The 21,431-nt window shown below is 34.6% G+C and overlaps 1 protein-coding gene across 1 annotated transcript in view; it reads left to right on the top strand.

Moving 5' to 3' along the window:
* Positions 1–21,431, top strand: part of LOC148947182 (general transcription factor 3C polypeptide 1-like) — a 193,899-nt gene that overhangs the window by 19,316 nt on the left and 153,152 nt on the right. Inside the window, exons 2-4 of the mRNA XM_089096918.1 lie at positions 1,758–1,871; positions 4,515–4,726; positions 17,318–17,460. Of these exons, the coding sequence (XP_088953044.1) occupies positions 1,802–1,871; positions 4,515–4,726; positions 17,318–17,460 (425 nt within the window). The 5' untranslated portion in view covers positions 1,758–1,801. The remainder of the gene's footprint in view (positions 1–1,757; positions 1,872–4,514; positions 4,727–17,317; positions 17,461–21,431) is intronic.

Here is a 21,431-nt window from a genome sequence, read left to right on the forward strand (position 1 = left end):
AATCTTGAGCAGAATCTTGGTGTCACTATTGACAATGAACTAAAATTCAGCACTCATGTTAAGAGATCTGCTGCTGGGGCCAGCTCACCCATGGGACTGATTAAGCATACTATTTTCGTTTGTTCCCCTAAAGTCATCAGTCTTAATAACAGGGTCATAGATTTTAGCCTCACACTTTGCATATTTGTCCTTGATTCAAGCTACATATATTGAGAACATGTTTTTTTGTTAGTTAAAGTTAGAATTTATAGGTAAAAAATCGGTATTAGACTATTTTATGTGAAGAGATGCATAAAGATTTTGATGAAGGATGAAGGGTACATTTTTTCTTCAAAGATGAGTAGTCCCTCAGTTGTAGTAATTCTGCCCTGTTTTGTCTCAAAGCTAGGGGATCAAATTGAAACTTCAAGAGGAAATTTTCTTAGCAGATGAGTACCATCGTGTTAATTCACTAACACATAGGAGGCGGGAGATGGAGATTTTTCGAAAAAAGGCAAGACAAAATTTTTTTTTTTCTAAATCTAGGAGGTATATTTTTTCCAATTTTGTAATGAAAATACCAAAGAAGATATATTTTTAATTTTCCAATTGGCATCCCTGGCTGGGCAAGGCAATTTCAAGTTTTGTCATAAGGGATGTGGAGGGGGGGCTTTTTTCTTTAACGCTCACAAATGAGTGCATGCAATAGCTCTTTTTCTTTTTTCTGCCTATGAACTGATAGGTGTTGCTGGTGTTATTGCATATGAATGAAATGCTCTTAATTGTGTTTAGCGGAAAAAATCACAGTTAATCACTTCATAACGGCAGAGATAATACTTTTTGGTTTAGTCATGAAAATACCAAATTGGTTTTTTCTCAAAATTGACCAATTAGCACCCCTGTGCGGGTAAGGCAACTTCTAATTTTTGTTTGGGTGATTTGGGCCAACCTTTTATTCTTCAATCGTTATGAAGAGTATGTGCTACAGTTCCTTTTTCTTTTTTTTATGGCTGTCATATAACGTTGAATGAAGTGGTTGAATGAAGTGTTTTAATTTAGCATGTAGCAAAAAAAAAAAAAAATTATGGTAATTCCTGTTATTAATTTTTCAGTTTTTACTGACATCCATCAAAATCTACATTATTAATAGCATGTTATGCAATAGAAAGAACACATTTTGGTTGTATTTCAACCATGGCTGTATCCAGGATATTTATTATTTTTTTTTTTTTTTGGGTAGGGGGTAGAGAAAACACTTAAAAACCCATTAATAATATATTTTTAGGCATTTTGATTACATTTTTACGAGCCGGACAAACATTTCAGGGGGGGGGCAAACCCCCGAAGTCTCCCCCAAATACAGCCTTGATTTTGCTGATCTTTATGATATTGACATAACACACTCTTTGTCTTTGTTTATCATGTTCTGACTGTATTGATTGTCCTCACTCTTCTAGGTTTTTACTTGAAATTGATTGAAAACTGATGTAAGAGAACAGAAATAACACATTTTGGTTGTATTTCGACCATGGCTGTATCCAGGATTTTTTTGGAGGGTAGGGGGTATAGAAAACACTTCAAAAAACCCATCAATAATGTATTTTTATGCATTTTGATTGTATTTTTACGAGCCGGACAAACATATCAGGGGGGGGCCAAACCCCCGAAGTCTCCCCCAAATACAGCCTTGATTTTGCTGATTTTTATGATATTGACAAAACACACTCTTTGTCTTAGTTTACATTTTCTAATTATATTGATTGTCCTCACTCTTCTAGGTTTTCACTTGAAATTGATTGAAAACTGATGTAAGAGAACAGAAATGACACATTTTGGTGATATAGTGTTAGATGAAATTGCTTTAGAAGGATTAGATGGCATCACCCTTTCAGGTCAGTTCTAATAAATTGATTGTCTTGTCCTACAATGACTTCTTTCTTTCCATATTAAGTATAACAATTACGTTTTATATATTATGTATCAGGGACTTAGACAATTCGCAATTTATGGATGCACAATGGCAATGAAGCACTTTAGTTTTTAGAAGTGACATTTTAAACACTTTTAGCATTCTATGCTGCCAGGCTATTAGGGGTACTAATCTACGAAAATGCAGGAGGAGGAGTTTTTAAACACTTTTAGCATGCTATGCTGCCATGCTATTAGGGGTACCAATCTACGAAAATGCAGGAGGAGGAGTTTTTAAACACTTTTAGCATGCTTGGCTGCCATGTTATTTGGGTACCAATATCAGAAAATGCAGGAGGAGGAGTTTTTAAATACTTTTAGCATGATATGCTGCCATGCTATTAGGGTACCAATCTACGAAAATGCAGGAGGAGGAGTTTTTAAACACTTTAGCATGCTATGCTGCCATGCTATTAGGGGTACCAATCTACGAAAATGCAGGAGGAGGAGTTTTTAAACACTTTTAGCATGCTTGGCTGCCATGTTATTTGGGTACCAATATCAGAAAATGCAGGACGAGGAGTTTTTAAACACTTTTAGCATGCTATGCTGCCATGCTATTAGGGTACCAATCTACGAAAATGCAGGAGGAGTAGTTTTTAAACACTTTTAGCATGCTATGCTGCCATGCTATTAGGTTACCAATCTACGAAAATGCAGGAGGAGGAGTTTTTAAACACTTTTAGCATGCTATGCTGCCATGCTATTAGGGTACCAATCTACGAAAATGCAGGAGGAGGAGTTTTTAAACACTTTTAGCATGCTATGCTGCCATGTTATTAGGGTACCAATAAAAGAAAATGCAGGAGGAGGAGTTTTTAAACACTTTTAGCATGATATGCTGCCATGTTATTAGGGTACCAATCCACGAAAATGCAGGAGGAGGAGTTTTTAAACACTTTTATCATGCTATGCTGCCATGTTATTAGGGGTACAAATCAAAGAAAATGCAAGAGGAGTTTTTAAACACTTGTAGCATGCTATGCTGCCATGCTATTAGGGGTACCGATCTACGAAAATGCAGGAGGAGGAGTTTTTAAACACTTTTAGCATAATATGCTGCCATGCTATTAGGGGTACCAATCTACGAAAATGCAGGAGGAGGAGTTTTTTTTAAGATAAATATTAGAAGCACTTTTCAAAAGGTAGGAGGGGATGGGGTGTTTTTTTTCGTTTCTATGAAAATACTAAAATGGTATTTTTCAAAATCTAGGGTAATTGCCTGCCTCATTATCCATCCCCCTTCCCCTAATTGGCTTCCCTGCATGCTAATCTAAAAGGATACTACAGTTTCTAAGTTTCCAGGTTGACTGTCCTAATTTTGGCTAGTGATTAATAAAACTAATCTTTGCTAAAAGGATTCAATGGCAAGATAATGTCAAAATTCGGATTGAATGATGTTTTCAAGAAAGTTGCCGTGTTGAGCAGAAAGCTGTCAGATATAAATAAGAACCAACTACCGCTGTTTCACGGTCTTGAGTGTGTATATGTGTTTCGTAGTTTGTGTGTTTTTGTGTTTTTTTTTCTCTCTTTCTTTTTTTCTCTTGAGCGTAAATATTTTTTTGTGTCTTGAGTGTATATTTTTTTATAGTTTGTGTCTTTTTTTATATATATTACTCCGCTATTTACCTTGTTATCATTAGTGGGTAAAAAATAAATAAATAAATTTGTAATTGAAGGTGAATCTTAAGCTTAAACATGGTTGCAGTGAAGCTGCAACCTAGTAAAATGCCAAAGATGGATGTGAACATTCAGCTTGAATTATCCTTGCTGCTAATCTCTCCCGGAAAAACCAAACAAAAACAAGCTCCTGAAACTTCACATGTTTATAGACATCCAAATAAATAACGTTATCCTGTTCTTTCTCGGAAAAATATACAGATCTATCTGGCCCCCGATGTCAGATAATATTAGCCTAAAAGTGAGTTTCAGAATTTGTACAGTTTCAGAATCCTTCCCTTTTCCTAAAATTGTGCAAATTTTTTTATGCTAATAGCTTTTGATGAGTAACTCAAAACTTAACAAGTTATACGTATTCAATATCTGCATTAGAAGTGGATTTTCCTATTGATATTTTTTATTTTTAAACCTCTATATTTAGAATATGGCCTAGCATTGACGAGGTTCACTCTTTTGTTACCGGCCAGCATCATGACTGATTGATGTTTCTACTTTTCCTAGCAGAATTTGTAAGTCGGCTTTCTAGAGTAACATTACACTATGCTCATTGCTTTACACAGTGGTTCCTCGTAAGATTGGTTTGAGGATCTTCCTCCTAGAAAAGTTGAAAAGTGGCCACATGAAAATTCATCTTCTATTGTTTATCCCTCTTCTTTTGGTAGAATCCTCTGGACTCCTCCCTTCTTATTATAATCACAACTTTTCACTCTATGATTTTGTCACGATTTATGATAAGATGCACTGTTATATCTCTTGGAACCCAGTTACTTCAATTTTAACTATATTAATTGCTTTGGTTTTGGGGGACTGAACTACCTTACAGGATTTTATTTGTACTATGTTTTGGAAAAAAATGGTTTTCTTATTAATGTTTTGCATATTTCCAGCCTTATGGACTCGCCTTGAAGCTAGATTGAAAATGGAAGACATCTGCTACGGAAGAGTCCAAGTTTCAGAAGAAACATACGAATACATTTGGGAAATATGTAGGGATGTGCCATCCATATTTGCATATGTCCTCCCTACACCAAGACCACAGTTGGTTATTTTTGATAGATTTGCGTGCGTTGACGAAGAAACAGAGATGCCTTATGAACCCGTAAGTTAAACAAGGAAATTGTAGAGTGCAATCCATACAAGTTGGGTTTTCAGGCACCAGGTTTAAAGCGTGCTTTGAGCGGGTTCGACAAAAATCGTTTTCAGGTACTCCGTGTTCAATGCAGCAAAACTTTAAAGTGTTTTCATCTGACGGGTTCCAAGCCTGTTGAACACGGGTTCCTCAAAATTGTAACGCCCCAGAATAGCATGGTTGAGCACGGGTTGTGAGCAGACATTCGCCCGTGTTAAACCCGACAGTCAAAACGATAATCTGCACAACCCGTGTCAACCTTACTGTTGGATGTGAGTGGCCTGAAAAAAAGGCTCAAGTAGTAGGCTATGTATTGGCAAAATGTTTTAGTGCAGTGAAAAGTCAAAGGTGATGAATTTCTGCCCATTTTATTTTCTGTCCACTCAATATATCCGTGGATGAAGTTGATAATTACATTGATCAACAGTAATTCCGTTTAATGTAAACCTACGATTTTCGCTAATTTAATTCCATTTTTGATTAAATTTATGTTTCCCGAGTTTGAATTATGGTGGAACTTATATGCTTTAAAAAAAACAGTAACAACAGAATTTCCAAGAAGAATTTTCCAATAATTTTTTTAGACTAAAGCTAATATCTGGTCTGATTTTTCATAGCATCCATAGTTTTGAAATTTCTTTGTTAGTTAATTTAGCAAAAATTTTGTCTATAAAAAATCTTTCAATAAAAATTCTGATTGGTAGTTAGAGTTGGTTGTATTTTTGAATTTAACTCAAAAAGTGCTAAAGTATCTTTACATGTGATGGATTATGGCTCATTGTCATGGGGATTAGCCTTGAATCTTTTTTTACAAAAATAAAAATAAATTAATTTGAGGCAGTTCTGAAACGGGCTTGTGCAAGGATTACAGGGGTTTAGTCTGTCCCATACCAACAACAGTGGCACCATATCAAGCTACCATGCATTTTTTGTAGACCTATGCAAGGGGAAATTTCGCACTTACCAATCAGCACTTACCAATTTTCCATCACTTTCACCCATAGTCCTTGCTAGAGGCTACTCAGCTGTTCTGCTGATTTCATAAGCTCGGTCGCTTCTTTTCTAATCGAGTTACAAACCTTTAGGACTCCCAAAAGTAAGTAATGGTCTCTACTGAATATACTCGTATGAACGAGCGATTTTCCGTGTTTCTCGAGGTTTAGGTCTAAGTTTTTTTCGATCTAGGGTTTTTATTTTAGGGAATTTTTCCAAAAAAAAAGAATTCCGGAAATTTTGAAATATTTTCCGGTCTAGGGTTTTCGGCCCTTGTTATTTCAATGGTCCGCTTTTTATTTCGATCCGCCACCACTTTTGGGGGATTTCAAGCTCTTTCGAAGCTCCTTAAAATTTGTTTTCATAATAAACTTTTAATTTTAGGATAAACATGTATAGGCTAACAGCTATTCTTCTTGATTATCTTTAACCGAAATAATTTTCTCACCAGTAATTATTTCAAAAAGTGTTTTTAAACCTTCGGTTACTATGGGCGATGATTTGCTCTTTATCCAGATAGTGGTTGCTGCTCTTCCATGATCTGAATACCTTCAAGGCCAAAGTAAACACAGAATGGAGCAAGGTTGAGTGCAAGTAGAATTAGGAATTTACGATGCCAATGAACCACTAAGAAAAACGAGGAATGAAGAAAAATAAACAAAGAAAAAATCAGTGGCTGAAAATCACCATCATTTGTTTTTTTTTTCTATCATTTTCCTTCGTAACTTGTTTTTTTATCTTGTGACATGGATAGCCAAGGTGGTCTCAGAAAGTATTTATGATAATGAATCTTCCGCTATTGAGCAATATCACCTCTTGCCATTACGGAACATACAAGGAACAAATTATTAGATTACTGGGAGTTATAAGTTACAGTACTTTAAGATACAACTTCCTAAAAGCTTGAATTTTTTCAAGACCAAATCACAAAACTGTTCATAAAAAAACGAAAGCGTTATGCGGACGAATTTGTGAATAGGGGGGTAGACTTTGTTGTCATTGTTAAAGAGATAGACTCCTTTATTGAGTCAACAAATCTATTTTTGTTATTGTATCCTGTTCTCTTCTTCTTCTTCTTCTAATTCACAGCAGGCGGGCTATTCAGTTAATACTATTTAGCCCTTTTCTTTTTGCTTCACTCTGTGGGCTACAGAGCTACTGGCTTGATCCTCTCTTATTTATTAGATATTGTCAGATATCTTTCAGTAGATCTTTTGACTCAAGGAGTTCAAATATAAGATGATAGATATCGATTTCTGTGCTCTGTGTGCAGGTATATTTGGCTAGGCTCTTGACTGATAGTGAGATTTTGTAGTGTTTGAAGCATTTTAATACTTTGGAAAGCATGGTATGTTGTGCAGACATCAGCCTATTACATTCAATTAGGCAATGGTCATATTTGTTTCATTATTCGTACTACAATGCCTGCAAAGAGGGGACAGGAGAATTGAACCACTTGAATTAGAAAACTTATATGAGAATGCAAGGAAATTTAGTCCATTTGTTCCAGAACGAATTCTATGATAAATTTTTAGGAGGATTCTTATTGGGAAAGGGGGTAAAGATAGGATTAATCTTATTAAAATTAATATCTGATAGCCTCCATCAGTAAATATCTCTAATTGGGATTGGTCTCCCACTTGGCTGGTCAATATTTATAGCATTTTTTGCTATTTCATCAACCTGATGATTACCACTTATGCCAGAGTGGCTAGGAATATGCTGAAAATAAGTTTTTACGCCACTTGAAGAAAGATTATCAATAATACTGAGACAATGTTAAGTGTCAATCTCCAACTTATATTGAGGAGCTGAGGCCAGAAACTCAAGGCTTGATAGAGAGTCGGAATATATGATAATATTATTTGAATTTGCAATCAAAGGTTGGTTTTCCTTAGGTGTTCTAATGCCATGATTATGGCATTTAACTCAGCAGACATTATAGATAAATTATTATATGATCTCTCGCCCATTGCAATTTTCAGGTGAGGAAGGAAAACACCACTTGCAACCTTCTCATTCATTTTCGACCCATCAACAAATATTTGGAAGTGATTTTTATAGGTAATAGTATTAAGTTCTGCAATTTTTTTCTGGACAAAAGCAATGCGGGTTAAATCTTTATTCCACTTTCAGAAATCAGTATTTATTATGGGACGTGACCAATTCCATGGGGGGGATTGGGGGAAAGTAGTTGCAATAGACTTTGCTGGTATGGGGAACTTCTTCTGAATATTGGCATACTCATCTGCAATGCCTCTATACATAGCTGGATTTCTTAACCAATTATGTAGTGTGTGTGAGCTATTTGATTCAATTTTTGTAAGATCTTTTGTCAAGAGAAACCTACGTCTCTCCCTTATTGTTGTTAATTCACTCTCCATAAGCAGAAACTTGGTACTTGTGGGTTCCCTAAGACCAAATATCAGATTCATTATATCATTTTGTATTGTTTCAATTTTTTGCATCTGGGTATTTGCACATGCACCATAGACGATAAGCCCATAGTCAATATGGGGTCTTATATGTGATTTGTAAAACTGAAGTAAGGTTTTCTCCTTACAGCCCAAGGGTGTGGAAAGAAGTCGTTTTAGTATATTTGTTTTTCCATAGGATTATTTTATTGTGTTTGAAATGTGGAGGTGGAAATTAAGTTTTTGGTCAAGCATGAGACCTAGGTAATTATTATGATTATCTTCTGGAATAGTTGTTTTATTTAGAGTTAGTTTTGCATTAACATGGTTTCGCTTCCGGTGAAATTGGATTATTTTTGACTTAGTGGGTGCAATGGGTAAATCTGAATGTTGAGAGAATTTTTCAAACTGGAAAAGTGACTTTTGCAGATTTGACTGTGCTATCTGAAAGGTGTTGCCAGATGACCATAGCACCAGATCATCAGCATATTGTAGATTCGTTTGGGGTAGGTTCATGTCCCAGAGATATAGGGTAAATAGGAGGCAACTGAGGACTGCTCCCTGAGGTAGGCCTTTGGTTATTGTCTTTTGGGGTGAAGAGGCTGAACCAACACAAACAATGCAACTTCGCACTTCTATGAAGGATTTAATAAAAGATACTAGCTTAGGGGGTACTCCAAGGTTTGCAAGTTTGTTTAAAAGGATTTGGTGGTTCACATTGTCATATGCCCCTTCAAAATCTAGGAAAGCTGCAACTAGTACATTATTTTTTGAGAAAGATTCATTTACTGCATTTGTTACCAAAATGAAAGCATCTTTTGAGGAGTGGTGTTTCCTGAATCCAGTTTGAGTGTGAGGGATCATATTATTTTTCCCAACAAACCAGAGGAGTCTGTGATAGATAATTTTCTCCATTATTTTCCCTAGCACAGGAGTAATCATTATGGGCCTATAAGACTCAGGGTTATCTTTGGGTTTATTTTTCTTTAGGATTGGTAGGAGGGACGAGCATTTCCATATATTGTGGAATCTAGAAGATGCCCAAGCTTGATTATAACAATTTAGCAGTTCTTGTTTGTATGAAGCTGTGAGATTCTTTATCCATGTAGGGTGTATATTGTCATAGCTGCCGCTAGTTTTGGTCCTAATATGAGGTATTGCATTATTCAATTCCTGGATTGAGAATGGTTTAGTTATGTACTCGGATCCTGGGCGTGGTTGGTAACTTGGGCTCATAAGAATTGGGGACAGTTTTCTTTGATTATTTGATGTTAGCTTATAAACAAAAGAGTTGCAAATAGGTTAGCTTTTTCATTATCATTGTCATAATGGGTATTATTATGTATAGGCTCATACAGCAGTGGGTTGGGGGAAGTCTTTTTCCCACAGATGTGGCTTATAACTTTGTGTATAATTGGCTCATGTGTTTCTCTGGAGAGATTATTTGCAAAATTATTCCAGTATTTATATTAAGCATCTATTATAGTCCTTTTAGATTAGATTCTGCTTGTAATTTTTTTAAATATGTAGTAGGTGATGGTTTTTTATGAATTCTGTCCTAGCTGCCTTTTTTATTCTCCATTTATTTAGGCACTCATTTGTCCACCATGCTTTAGGAATTTGTTTAGGGAATGTTTTCTTAGGTGTTGTCCTGGGGATAGCATGATTAGCTGTATTTATTAGTAAAGATGTCAAGGCTTCAGCATGTGTGTCAACTGTTGTGTTAGAAATGTATGAAATTTGGGTGAAACTTGTAATTTCATCATTTAGCTTATTTTGGAACATAGACCAATTTGCTTTAGTGTTGATATATTTGGAGGTATGAGATATAGTTTCAGCAGGTTCATTTAGGGAACAAACTATAGCAAAGTGGTCAGTACATAGACTATCAATTTTATTTATGTAAATTTTATTCAAAAAATTTAATGAAACAATTTGTAGGTCAATTGTGGAGAATCTGCCACTTTTGGGGTTGAAATATGTATTCAGGTTTGGAGGGGTAGCAACAGCTAATTCATTATTATTTAAAGTCATATGCTCAATGAATTTACCAGCTTTATTTGCTGGTTTGTTCCCCCACAAAAGGCTATGGGCATTGAAATCTCCACAAATAATAATATTTTTTAACATATTAGAATTATTTATATAATTAAAGAATCCTTGGCATCTGTAGTTTGGCCATTAGGGTTATAAAAGCTTATTATGTAGGTTTTTGAATTATTCAGCCAAACACTGATACCAATTGCGTCAACATCATTTGCAAAATCTGGAAAATTGATGCCACAAAATTTTATATTATTTTTCACTAATAAAGCTACCCCACCTCCTTTTCTCCCTGAAGATCTATCCTTTCTGAGGATAGTATATCCCAGATACTTAATTTGTTGATTTTGGGTTAAATGAGTTTCCTGGAGGCAAGCAATATTAATGGAATTATTATTCATAAAAGATATTAGTTCATTTAGCTTATTTTCTGTGAGTGATCTTACATTCCATTGGAGTATTGATATATGTTGTGTTATTGATTTATTCTTCATATGACTGTGTATCAATGTTCAGCTTTGTTAAAAGTAAAGCAAGATCTTTTTTTGCTTGAAAGAGCATATCATCTGGGATGTAGATTTTTGTCAATTCTGCAATGATTTTTGTTTTCTGTAGTTGATGTATGTTCATGGCCTGAACTGCATTACAGTTCAGAATGAATAAGCATATATTTGGGGATTGCATTTTTGGTTGTGCATCCTGTTTGTCGGTTAACGGGTTAATTCCTGGTAGTGTTTCTGGTTTGTTTCTTCTTGGGAGGGGGGGCCAGGATGACCTCATCTCACCGGACAAGGAGGCTTGTTGGCTTGGTGATTCCTTCTGATAGGGATTTGAGCTAGGGAGCTTAGAAGATGGTGTTTTATATGGGGTGCTTGATGCATTGGGGGCATTTGACTTGGGGGTTTTGGTTGGTTTCATTACAGGCTTTATTTGGTATTGTTGGGCAGCATTTGCTTCCGTTGCTGCAAAGGGGTATGGGATGGCCTTCTCTGTTGATATTTGGAGTGTTAGAGCTCTTTTCTTGTGTGCAGGGCATAATAATTTATTTGTAGATTCATGTGGGCCTTTGCAATTGATGCATGTAGGCTGAGTGTTGTTGCAAGTTGTCAACTCTTTGGGATGGAAAGCTTTACAATTACTACACTCTTGGAGAATTTCATTGCATTTGTTTGTTGTGTGTCCAAGTTTGAGACACTTCTGACACTAGATAGGCTTAGGTTTGTATTCCTTGTGTGGTTTGATTTGCCCAAATAGGAATATTTTTTCTGGGATATTAATTTTTCCTTTCAGTGTGAATAAGAAGGATCTACTAGTTTTTAGGCCATTAGAGTTAGGTTTGCCAAGTTGGGTAACATCCTCAGCTGGGATTGTGTTTCCAGCCCTATCTGAGAGCCCTTCTTTTAACTCCTGAGTGGATATCTCTGGGGGAACATTATAAACTACTATTTTTGTTGGTGATTGTTTTGGGTTCCAATTAGATGCAATAATTGGGGTATTGAGAAGGGATTTTAGGTTAATTATTGTATCTGCTGATTTCTGATCTTCTACAGCTATTAGCAGAGATCCATCACGGTTAATATTAAGAGAGAACATTGATTTTAGCAATTTAAAAATTGCAACTCTTATTGCAGTGATCATTTTTATTTCAAAGGGGGTAGAAGGAGTAATTTTAAGGTAAATTCCTAAGTTTTTGGAGGGAGGATCTTGGGCAGAAAGAGGGGAAATGCTTTTGACTGGGGAGATTTTTTTTCTTTTTTTAGAGCTTCTAGAGAGGACTTCTTGAAACCCATTATCATCATTTATGGTTACATTAGCCCCTACACTTATCATTGTCCTATTCTCCGAATTGGAGCTATCATTTGAACTCTGAGAAAGTGTGCTTGACCAGCCAAGATGGGTATCTTTCACTATGGCACATTCACTGCAATTTGATTTGGGATCGGGGGGGACATTTTTTTTTGGAGGACTTCTAAATATTGCCTATTGGAAAAAGCTTTAAAAAGAAAAAAAACAAAACTAAAGCAAGAAGGGAAAATAGAATGATATCAAACCGTCTGCACTATACTATGGGGAGGAGATCACCACAGTATAGCCCTGAGGATGAGTTGAGCAGGATTGGTTTGGTATAACTGCTGATTAGAAGCGATAATAATTCACAAGAAAATTTATTTTTAATTTTCTTATAGAGTTGACCACCCTGTTCTTAGGTGGCTATATCTGGTTGTTCTGGTTCTTCTAGGGCAATGTATAGCTAATGTATACCTAGGGCAATGTATAGCTAATGTATAAATGTATAGTAATGTATACCTGTTCCATATATGATCAGCCTTTTCTATAAAATCCACAGTTACTGAACTATGTTTGTCCACATGGGATTGGGAGGGGGAGGGGGCTGATAGTTGGCTAATTCAACCGAAAAGCTAGCTCTAAGACTTCTTCCCTCTTGAAAATTGCGTAGAAAACTCTGCCGTAGCTCTTCCTTTGGATGATAGACTACCATAAAGAAGTGAAATTGGTGATTTTTATGCAACTCGAAAAAGTTATGCCAACTTTGCCTCTTCCAGATACAATCAGTTTAATTCGGCTTCAGTTTGTTTACTGGCCATAGACCCGTTTGTCATATTTATATTTAATTTTTTTCATATTTTCTATATATATATATATATATATATATATATATATTCAGTCAGTTTAATTAGGCCTTCGAGTCTTTTATCACTTCGACTAGTTTGAATCTTTTTGCCAAAAAAGAACTGTTTGTAAGCCTTGCTCTCCCTTTTTCCTGGTTATAATTTAATCTCCCTTGGGGTATTTGATGGTAATGGCTACTAACAAGGTGCACACATATCTAAAGTGAGGCTGAATTGGGTTTGGTTCGCAAATTCGGTTCAGAAGGTCGTTTTATGTCTCAAAAATCTAGTTATAAGCTAATATTTTTTACAGTACCATTGGGAAATTTTATGACCAATCATTCGGGGAGATTGGTAAATCCAAAAATGAAGTGAATAAATCTGAAAGGGAATATAAGTAGATAAGCAGTTGATCTTGTTAAGTCTTCAGACCAATCTTGAGGGGATTCTGTCCCCCCGCCTACCACCACTGTTTTAGGTATCAAAATATATTAGTTGAAAGCCAGGAAGTGAAAAGAAAACCCTCAAATACAGCTGGTTTTACGTTGCCTGATCTCATTAGGTTGGATTGGACTTGGCTTGTAAATTTTGTTCGGAAGATGTTTTTCATGTCTCGAAAATTTAGTTATTGGCTAATACTTTTCACATTATCATTGGCAAATTTTAGGACCAATCATTCGGGGATAATTACAATCACGAATGTTCTTGAGCCATATTTCAAAGGTGCTCACCATCCTTTTTTGGAAAAAGTGAGAGCGAAAGGGATAAAAAGGAAGAAAGGAAATCAGGATTGAAAAGTGGCAAAGGCTACTATTTTGGGTATTTTTCCACTGATTCCATTTGCAGATGTGTTCATGCGTTATAGGAGAGATGCGCTAAAAATAGGGCAAAAAGGCACCCTTGCCTCTAGATTTAAGATTTTTGCATAAAATTCTGTATGACAAGATTATTAATTTCTAAGACCACTCTGGCTAAGCATGATAAGTTGAGAAAAAACTCATGAAGAAATTAAACCAGGATATTTCCAGCCAGCGAAAAAGCAAAAATGCAATGTAAATATTTCGGCCGAGACTTCCACTCAGCGGTGGTTGTTTTTTACAGTTTGTTTTTATTTGTTTTAATGGTTTATTTTACGGTCTTTTATTATTCTTCTATCTTTGCACTGAGGACGACTGAGCGGAGGTCTCGGGCGAAATATTTGCATTGATTTACGCTTTTTCACTCGCTAGAAATATCCTCGTTTGCCAAATGCCAAAAGATGTCAAAAAGGTTACTTAGTTTTGCCAGAAAATATCCATTGGAAATGGATACTTTCAATAATCGTTTTGAAACCATCGCTGCGCTAGCCGCGCTAGCATCTTGGCGACCAGATAAGATTTATTCATTATGAAATACACATGCAATATGACATTTTACTATTTACCCAAAGGCTCTTTGGCCTGTAAAGAAGAGGTAGAGAGACGAGTCACTTACTCAGAGAAGAGAAAAAAAAACAAAAAAATTAAAATAATCACTCACTCACAGAGTGAAAAGCAAAAAGGAGAAGAAAAAAAAGGATAAATCAAATAAAACTATAGAGAACAAAACTAAATAGATTGAATAGGCTCTTTGGCCTATAAAGAAGAGGGAGAGAAACGAGTCACTTGCTCAGAGAAGAAAACAAATTAAAATAATCACTTACTCACAGAGGGAAAAGCAAAAAGGAGAAGAAAAAAAACGATAAATCAAATAAAAACTATAGAAAACAAAACTAAATAGATTGAATAGGCTCTTTGGCCTGTAAAGAAGAGGGAGAGAAAAAAGGAGAAGAAAAAAAAACGATAAATCAAATAAAAACTATAGAAAACAAAACTAAATAGATTGAATAGGCTCTTTGGCCTTTAAAGAAGAGGGAGAGAAACGAGTCACTTACTCAGAGAAGAAAAAAAAGAAATTAAAATAATAGTCACTTACTCACAGAGTGAAGAGCATAAAGGAGAAAAAAAAAGATAAATCAATTAAAAACTATAGAAAACAAAACTAAATAGATTGAATAGACTAAATTAATTAAGTAGACTAGTAGATAAAATAACTTCTAATAAACCAAAGAATTTTTAAGAATTTTTTGAACAAACCGAGTTCAGGCAACGTATTCCACAAAATATGACTCGCAATCAAAGGATTAAAATCTGACCTTTTTAAAAACATGTTTGGTTAGACGTAAAATCTGGTTTATCTGACCATAATAATATCACGACAAGTTGTTAGTTGTTTCCTGATTAAAGTTTAAGTTTGATGAAAGGTAATGATTTCTTTGAAAAGTATAAAATTGGTCTCTGGGCACTTATCGAGAATCTTGTTATGAACATAAATTCGTGTGCCCAAATAACTTTTGACTGATAATTCATTGAACCTGAAATACTAACGATGGGCAATTGTACATGTCCGTCTGTATACCCATATACACTTCTATATACCCATTTGCCTGTGTATATATATTTCATGGACCGAAGTAGAATTAAAAAAGGGTGACATTCGGAACAGTGATTTTTCGCTAACTCTTAAAATAGTTTTGCCCTCTGAAAGAACCTGTCAGAAATGATACATGGTCTAAATTAGGGAACAAAAAGGTGCTTTGAGTTCTTGTGCCTATCTCTGAGCTGAAAGATTTTGTGATGGTAATTGCTTCTTCCATACTGCTGGCCTTGCTAGGCTGATTCCCATGATCTAATCAGATATAAAACCGTTTTCATGCCAAAATTTAATTATTCCAAATCTGGTCTTGAACTTAAGCTGGTAGTTAATCTAATCACATAATTTAACAACTTTTTCATGGTAAGCTACTATTCCTGGAGGGAGAAGAGGTGAAGGTTAATGGTTTTCCGATATCTTCTCGAGTCCTGATTTAGGCTTCTTATACCCATTTACGAAAGTCACTGTAACGCAGCACATTGATTTATAATTTTTTATAAGTCCCGTTTCTCCTTCATTCATAAAAGTAATCTATTTTAGAATTGTTCAAGTGACGGCAATATTTTGATTATCTTTTCATATACGCCCTGTATCTTCACCTAGGAACGATTTTACTTCTATCAGATACCCGATATTTTCGTGTTGGATATTCGCTTTCTGCCGACGTGTTTCTAGGTCTTCTGGAATTTCAGTAAAAAAAGAGAAAAAAAAATCCATGAATGAATAAAAATGAGGAAGTTCCTGTCAAGCATTAACGGATGTTCTGCTTAAGGTGGCAGCACCAGTGTTCCTTTGAGTAAAAAGAGTATAAAGAATAGTAACCTGAGTTTTTCAAAAAAAATAACCCAAAAACACAGCATAAAGGGCATACCTGGATCGGAGGTTCTTATGATTGAACCCTCGTCCTTCCTAAAATGTGAAAAATTAAATAAAAACTTTCTTTTGGTTATTGAAATGGTTAAAAGACCTTCTCTGCCCACTAGTGAAGCTTCTTGAGTTGAACAGGTCCTAAGAATTTAACGGTATCGTCGGGAGTGACTGTCTAAGTACAAAACAGTGAGTTGAATGTTTTGGCTTTAGTGCTATGTGAGTGTGAAAGTTGATGCAGTTCAATCAGGATGGTTGCTCTCATGTGTGAAAAAAGGAGTCACGTAAGTGAAACGCGCATTGTAAAGAAAGCTATAGGATTAAAGTTATATTTTTTATAATATTTTACTTGTTTGGGTATAAAATTGTGAAAAATGTTTAAAGCGGATCTGGGGCGTTTGGATATACCATCTTATTTTCCTTTATAAAAACTAAGATTCTTCGAAAAATATTCTCAAAATGTTGTTCTGTCTTCAGCAGTAATCCGACTCTTTTTCAACTAAATTTGGTGTTGTTGTATGTAGATCACAGTATATATATATATATATATATATATATATATATATATATATATATATATATATATATATATATATACATATATATATATACATATATATATATATATATATATATATATATATATATATATATATATATATATATATATATATATATATATATATATATATACGAACAGCGTAATGTCCTATACTCTCCATTAAAGATTATTGGAACACATCAATCTATAACTCTCTTCATGACTCCGCCTCTTCGCGCACGCGCAATGACAAATGTTTAGCGCATTACGATGGGAATGATCTGATCGAATGCCAAGCAGCAATTGAAACAGTTGCTCTGACGTACTGGGAACTTCTCATTCAGCGCGCTATGATGTGTGTCATTTTTGAAGAAACTTTTCGCTTCTGGTCATATATATATATATATATATATATATATATATATATATATATATATATATATATATATATATATATATATATATATATATATATATATATATATATATTTATGCTGTGACGTAGATGGACAATTTCATGTATGAGTTAGAAATGTCATTGTAAGGTCCTTATTTTTTGTTTAAAACTTGTATTTTATTTTTGACAAAGAAGATTAAGGTAGCTTAAATTTGGATTTTGCAGACTGAACCAATTGAGGATATTTATCCGGTGAAGTCAATTGAAGATAAAATAACTGGCAACCGTGGATCTTGTGCAGATTATTTTACTCGTACAGAAGTGACTCAAGAAATAAGGAACATGTCCTTTGAACAAGTTTCTCAGAAGTAAGTCTCAATTCTTGACAATATGATATTAAGGACACTTCTGTTTTCAAATCTCTCCAAATACTTCAGAATAAAGCAATGGGGATTCTTTTTAATGTTGATTGCAGATCTTCAGTTAGACACCTATATGGGACTTCAGGAATTTTTCCTTGGACCAACTTCATTTAATTTCTATCTCTAGTATTTGTCACGATTATCAATATAGTAATTTACCTGTAAATTTCTCCGCCATTTTTTCAACTAATTCTCAATTTCATAATTTTCCTACTACGCATCGTTCAGACTTTTCTTGCGAAATTTGCCCGAAATTGAGAGCGGGATTCAGCATCCGTCACACTGGGCCAAAAATCTGGAAATCAATTCCAGCATCAGTACGAGAATGCAGCAACAAGCGACATTTTCTAAGACTAGTGAAGAAATATCTTATGGCATGCTAAGCATTTTGTTCATTAGGGTTTTCTTTTTCGTTGATGTAAAATTTAGTTAGAAAATGGCTGTGTATTTTCGCTGGTTATATTTTCAGCGCTAAAGTATGCCACCAGGCATGTGCGCTGTTTTGTGACATTTATTTATGTATGTGCTATAAATAAAAATATTCTACTCTACTCTTCTGAAATATTATAAACCTTACCAGCTGCTAAAACTACACGTTATTATGGTGATTCTTAAAACAGTAATATTTAACCATTAAGATTTACTGAAATAATAGTTACTACTCATGAATCAGCTTCAAGTGGCGATTCTTCTTCCTCACTTGACAGTATCTTTCAAAATGTGTTTTGAAAGTAACGCATTTTTTCCAAATGCGTTACTATGGGCTAGAGTTAGTTCTTTACTAGGTTTCGCCTGTGGGGATAGGCATGATGATAGAAATAACGGTTCTGAAATAGAGTAAGCCATACTAACTGCCTAATGTAGACGTCATTGGGGTGAACCTCAAATTGGTATATAGGATTGACATTTCTGACTAAGCTTGAAAATTGTTACTGGGTAAAGCAAACATTAATATGACCCTTAAAATGCTGCGTTAAGATTGAGGCTTCTGAAATAGCGTAAACATTACTAACTTCTGAGCTTTATTAACGTGACTGTTTAAATTGTGTGTTATAAATGGTTTTCCCAAAATAATGTAAATCTTGTTAACTGCTGACAGTAAACGTTATTAACGTTGCCCTAAAAACACTCTGTTAGAAATGTGGTTTCAGATATAATGTAAACTAAATAGTACTAACTTCTTACAGTAAACTTTATTAGCGCAATCCTCAAAATAGTGTGTTAAAAAGGGTGGTTCTCAAGTAGCGTAAACTATATTAACGGTTTTAAATAAACGTGATTAACACGGCCCTTAAAGTAGTTTGTTAAATAAGGCTCCCAAAATAGCGTAAACCTTGTTGATATGGAGATGATTATTAACGTGACCGTTTTAAAAGTATGTTAAAAATAATATCCCCAACGTAAAGCAAACCTTGCTTTCTGCTGAAAGTAAAGGTTATTAACGTTGCCTGAAAATACTCTGTTAAAAATGTGGTTTCAGATATAATGTAAACTAAATAGTATTAACTTCTTACAGTAAATTTTATTAGCGCAACCCTCAAAATAGTGTGTTAAAAAGGGCGGTTCTCAAGTAGCGTAAACTATATTAGCGATTTTAAATCAACGTTATTAACACGGCCCTTAAAGTTGTTTGTTAAATAAGGCTCCCAAAATAGCGTAAACCTTGTTGATATGGAGATGATTATTAACGTGACAGTTTTAAAAGTATGTTAAAAATAATATCCCCAACGTAAAGCAAACCTTGCTTTCTGCTGAAAGTAAAGGTTATTAACGTTGCCTGAAAATACTCTGTAAAAAATGTGGTTTCAGATATAATGTAAACTAAATAGTACTAACTTCTTACAGTAAACTTTATTAGCGCAATCTTCAAAATAGTGTGTTAAAAAGGGCGGTTCTCAAGTAGCGTAAACTATATTAACGGTTTTAAATCAACGTTATTAACACGGCCCTTAAAGTAGTTTGTTAAATAAGGCTCCCAAAATAGCGTAAACCTTGTTGATATGGAGATGATTATTAACGTGACAGTTTTAAAAGTGTGTTAAAAATAATATCCCCAACGTAAAGCAAACCTTGCTTTCTGCTGAAAGTAAAGGTTATTAACGTTGCCTGAAAATACTCTGTTAAAAATGTGGTTTCAGATATAATGTAAACTAAATAGTATTAACTTCTTACAGTAAATTTTATTAGCGCAACCCTCAAAATAGTGTGTTAAAAAGGGCGGTTCTCAAGTAGCGTAAACTATATTAGCGATTTTAAATCAACGTTATTAACACGGCCCTTAAAGTTGTTTGTTAAATAAGGCTCCCAAAATAGCGTAAACCTTGTTGACATTGAGATGATTATTAACGTGACCGTTTTAAAAGTGTGTTAAAATAACATCCCCAACGTAAAGCAAACCTTGCTTTCTGCTGAAAGTAAACGTTATTAACGTTGCCTGAAAATACTCTGTTAAAAATGTGGTTTCAGATATAATATAAACTAAACTAACTTCTTACAGTGAACTGTATTAAGGTAGCCCTTTAAAATAGTGTGTTGAAAAGGGCAGTTGTCAAGTAGCTTAAACTATATTGACTGTTTTAAATCAACGTTATTAACACGGCACTTAAAGTAGTTTGTTAAATAAGGCTCCCAAAATAGCGTAAACCTTGTAGACATGGAGATGATAATTAACGTGACCGTTTTAAAAGTGTGTTAAAAATAACATCCCCAACGTAAAGCAAACCTTGCTTTCTGCTGAAAGTAAACGTTATTAACGTTGCCGGAAAATACTCTGTTAGAAATGTGGTTTCAGATATAAGGTAAACTTAATAGTATTAACTTCTTACAGTAAATTTTATTAGCGTAACCCTTAAAATAGTGTGTTAAAAAGGGTGGTTCTCAAGTAGCGTAAACTATATTATCTGTTTTTAATCACCGTTATTAACACGGCCCTTAAAGTAGTTTGTTAAAAATAAGGCTTCCGAAATAGCGCCAACCTTGTTAACATAGAGATGATTTTAACGTGACCGTTTTAATAGTGTGTTAAAAATAACATCCCCAACGTAAAACAAACCTTGCTTTCTGCTGAAAGTAAACGTTATTAACGTTGCCTGAAAATACTCTGTTAAATGTGGTTTCAGATATAATGTAAACTAAACTAACTTCTTACAGTGAACTTTATTAAGGTAGCCCTTTAAAATAGTGTGTTAAAAAGGACAGTTCTCAAGTAGCGTAAGCTATATTAACTGTTTTAAATCAACGTTATTAACAGAACCCTTAAAGTAGCTTGTTAAAAATAAAGCTTCCGAAATAGCGTAAACCGTGTCAACATAGAGATGATTATTAAGGTGACCGTTTTAATAGTGTGTTAAAATTAACATCCCCAAAGTAAAGCAAACCTTGCTTTCTGCTGAAAGTAAACGTTATTAACGTTGCCTGAAAATACCCTGTTGAAAATGTGTTTTCAGAAACAGTGCGAACTAAATAGTGCTTACTTATTAAAGTAAACTTTATCGGCGTAACCCTCAAAATAGTATGTTAAAAATGCCGGTTCCTGACTGTGGATGTTCCTTTACCCAGCTTCCATTGAAAAGAAGTTTTATAGAGAGGCAATTGATGTGTTAATAAATTTCGATGTGCTTTGAGAGATTTATTGTTAATTTTTTTTTTGTGTTTTGTATGTTTGTGTAGAAGAGAGCTTGAACAAGCAGGAAGAGCCGTATCGGTACCAGCCGGCCTGTAGACCATGAGGCAGCTTGAGTACATGCACTTTCCACAAGTCAATCAAAAACTGTATTATGTATTTAACTGTAACTGAAGTTGTATTATGTTTTTTTTTAATTTCTTTATGGTTGTGAAAATGAAAAATGAGTAAAAAAGTGCAGTGGAAGCCGAAAGGAGCCCGTTTAGCATTGCATGTGCTTTTTTTTTAAGAATAA

This window comes from Artemia sp. Qi Xiang Cuo, chromosome 11 (assembly GCF_049724085.1).
Source record: "Artemia sp. Qi Xiang Cuo chromosome 11, ASM4972408v1, whole genome shotgun sequence".
Classification (NCBI taxonomy): domain Eukaryota; kingdom Metazoa; phylum Arthropoda; class Branchiopoda; order Anostraca; family Artemiidae; genus Artemia; species Artemia sp. Qi Xiang Cuo.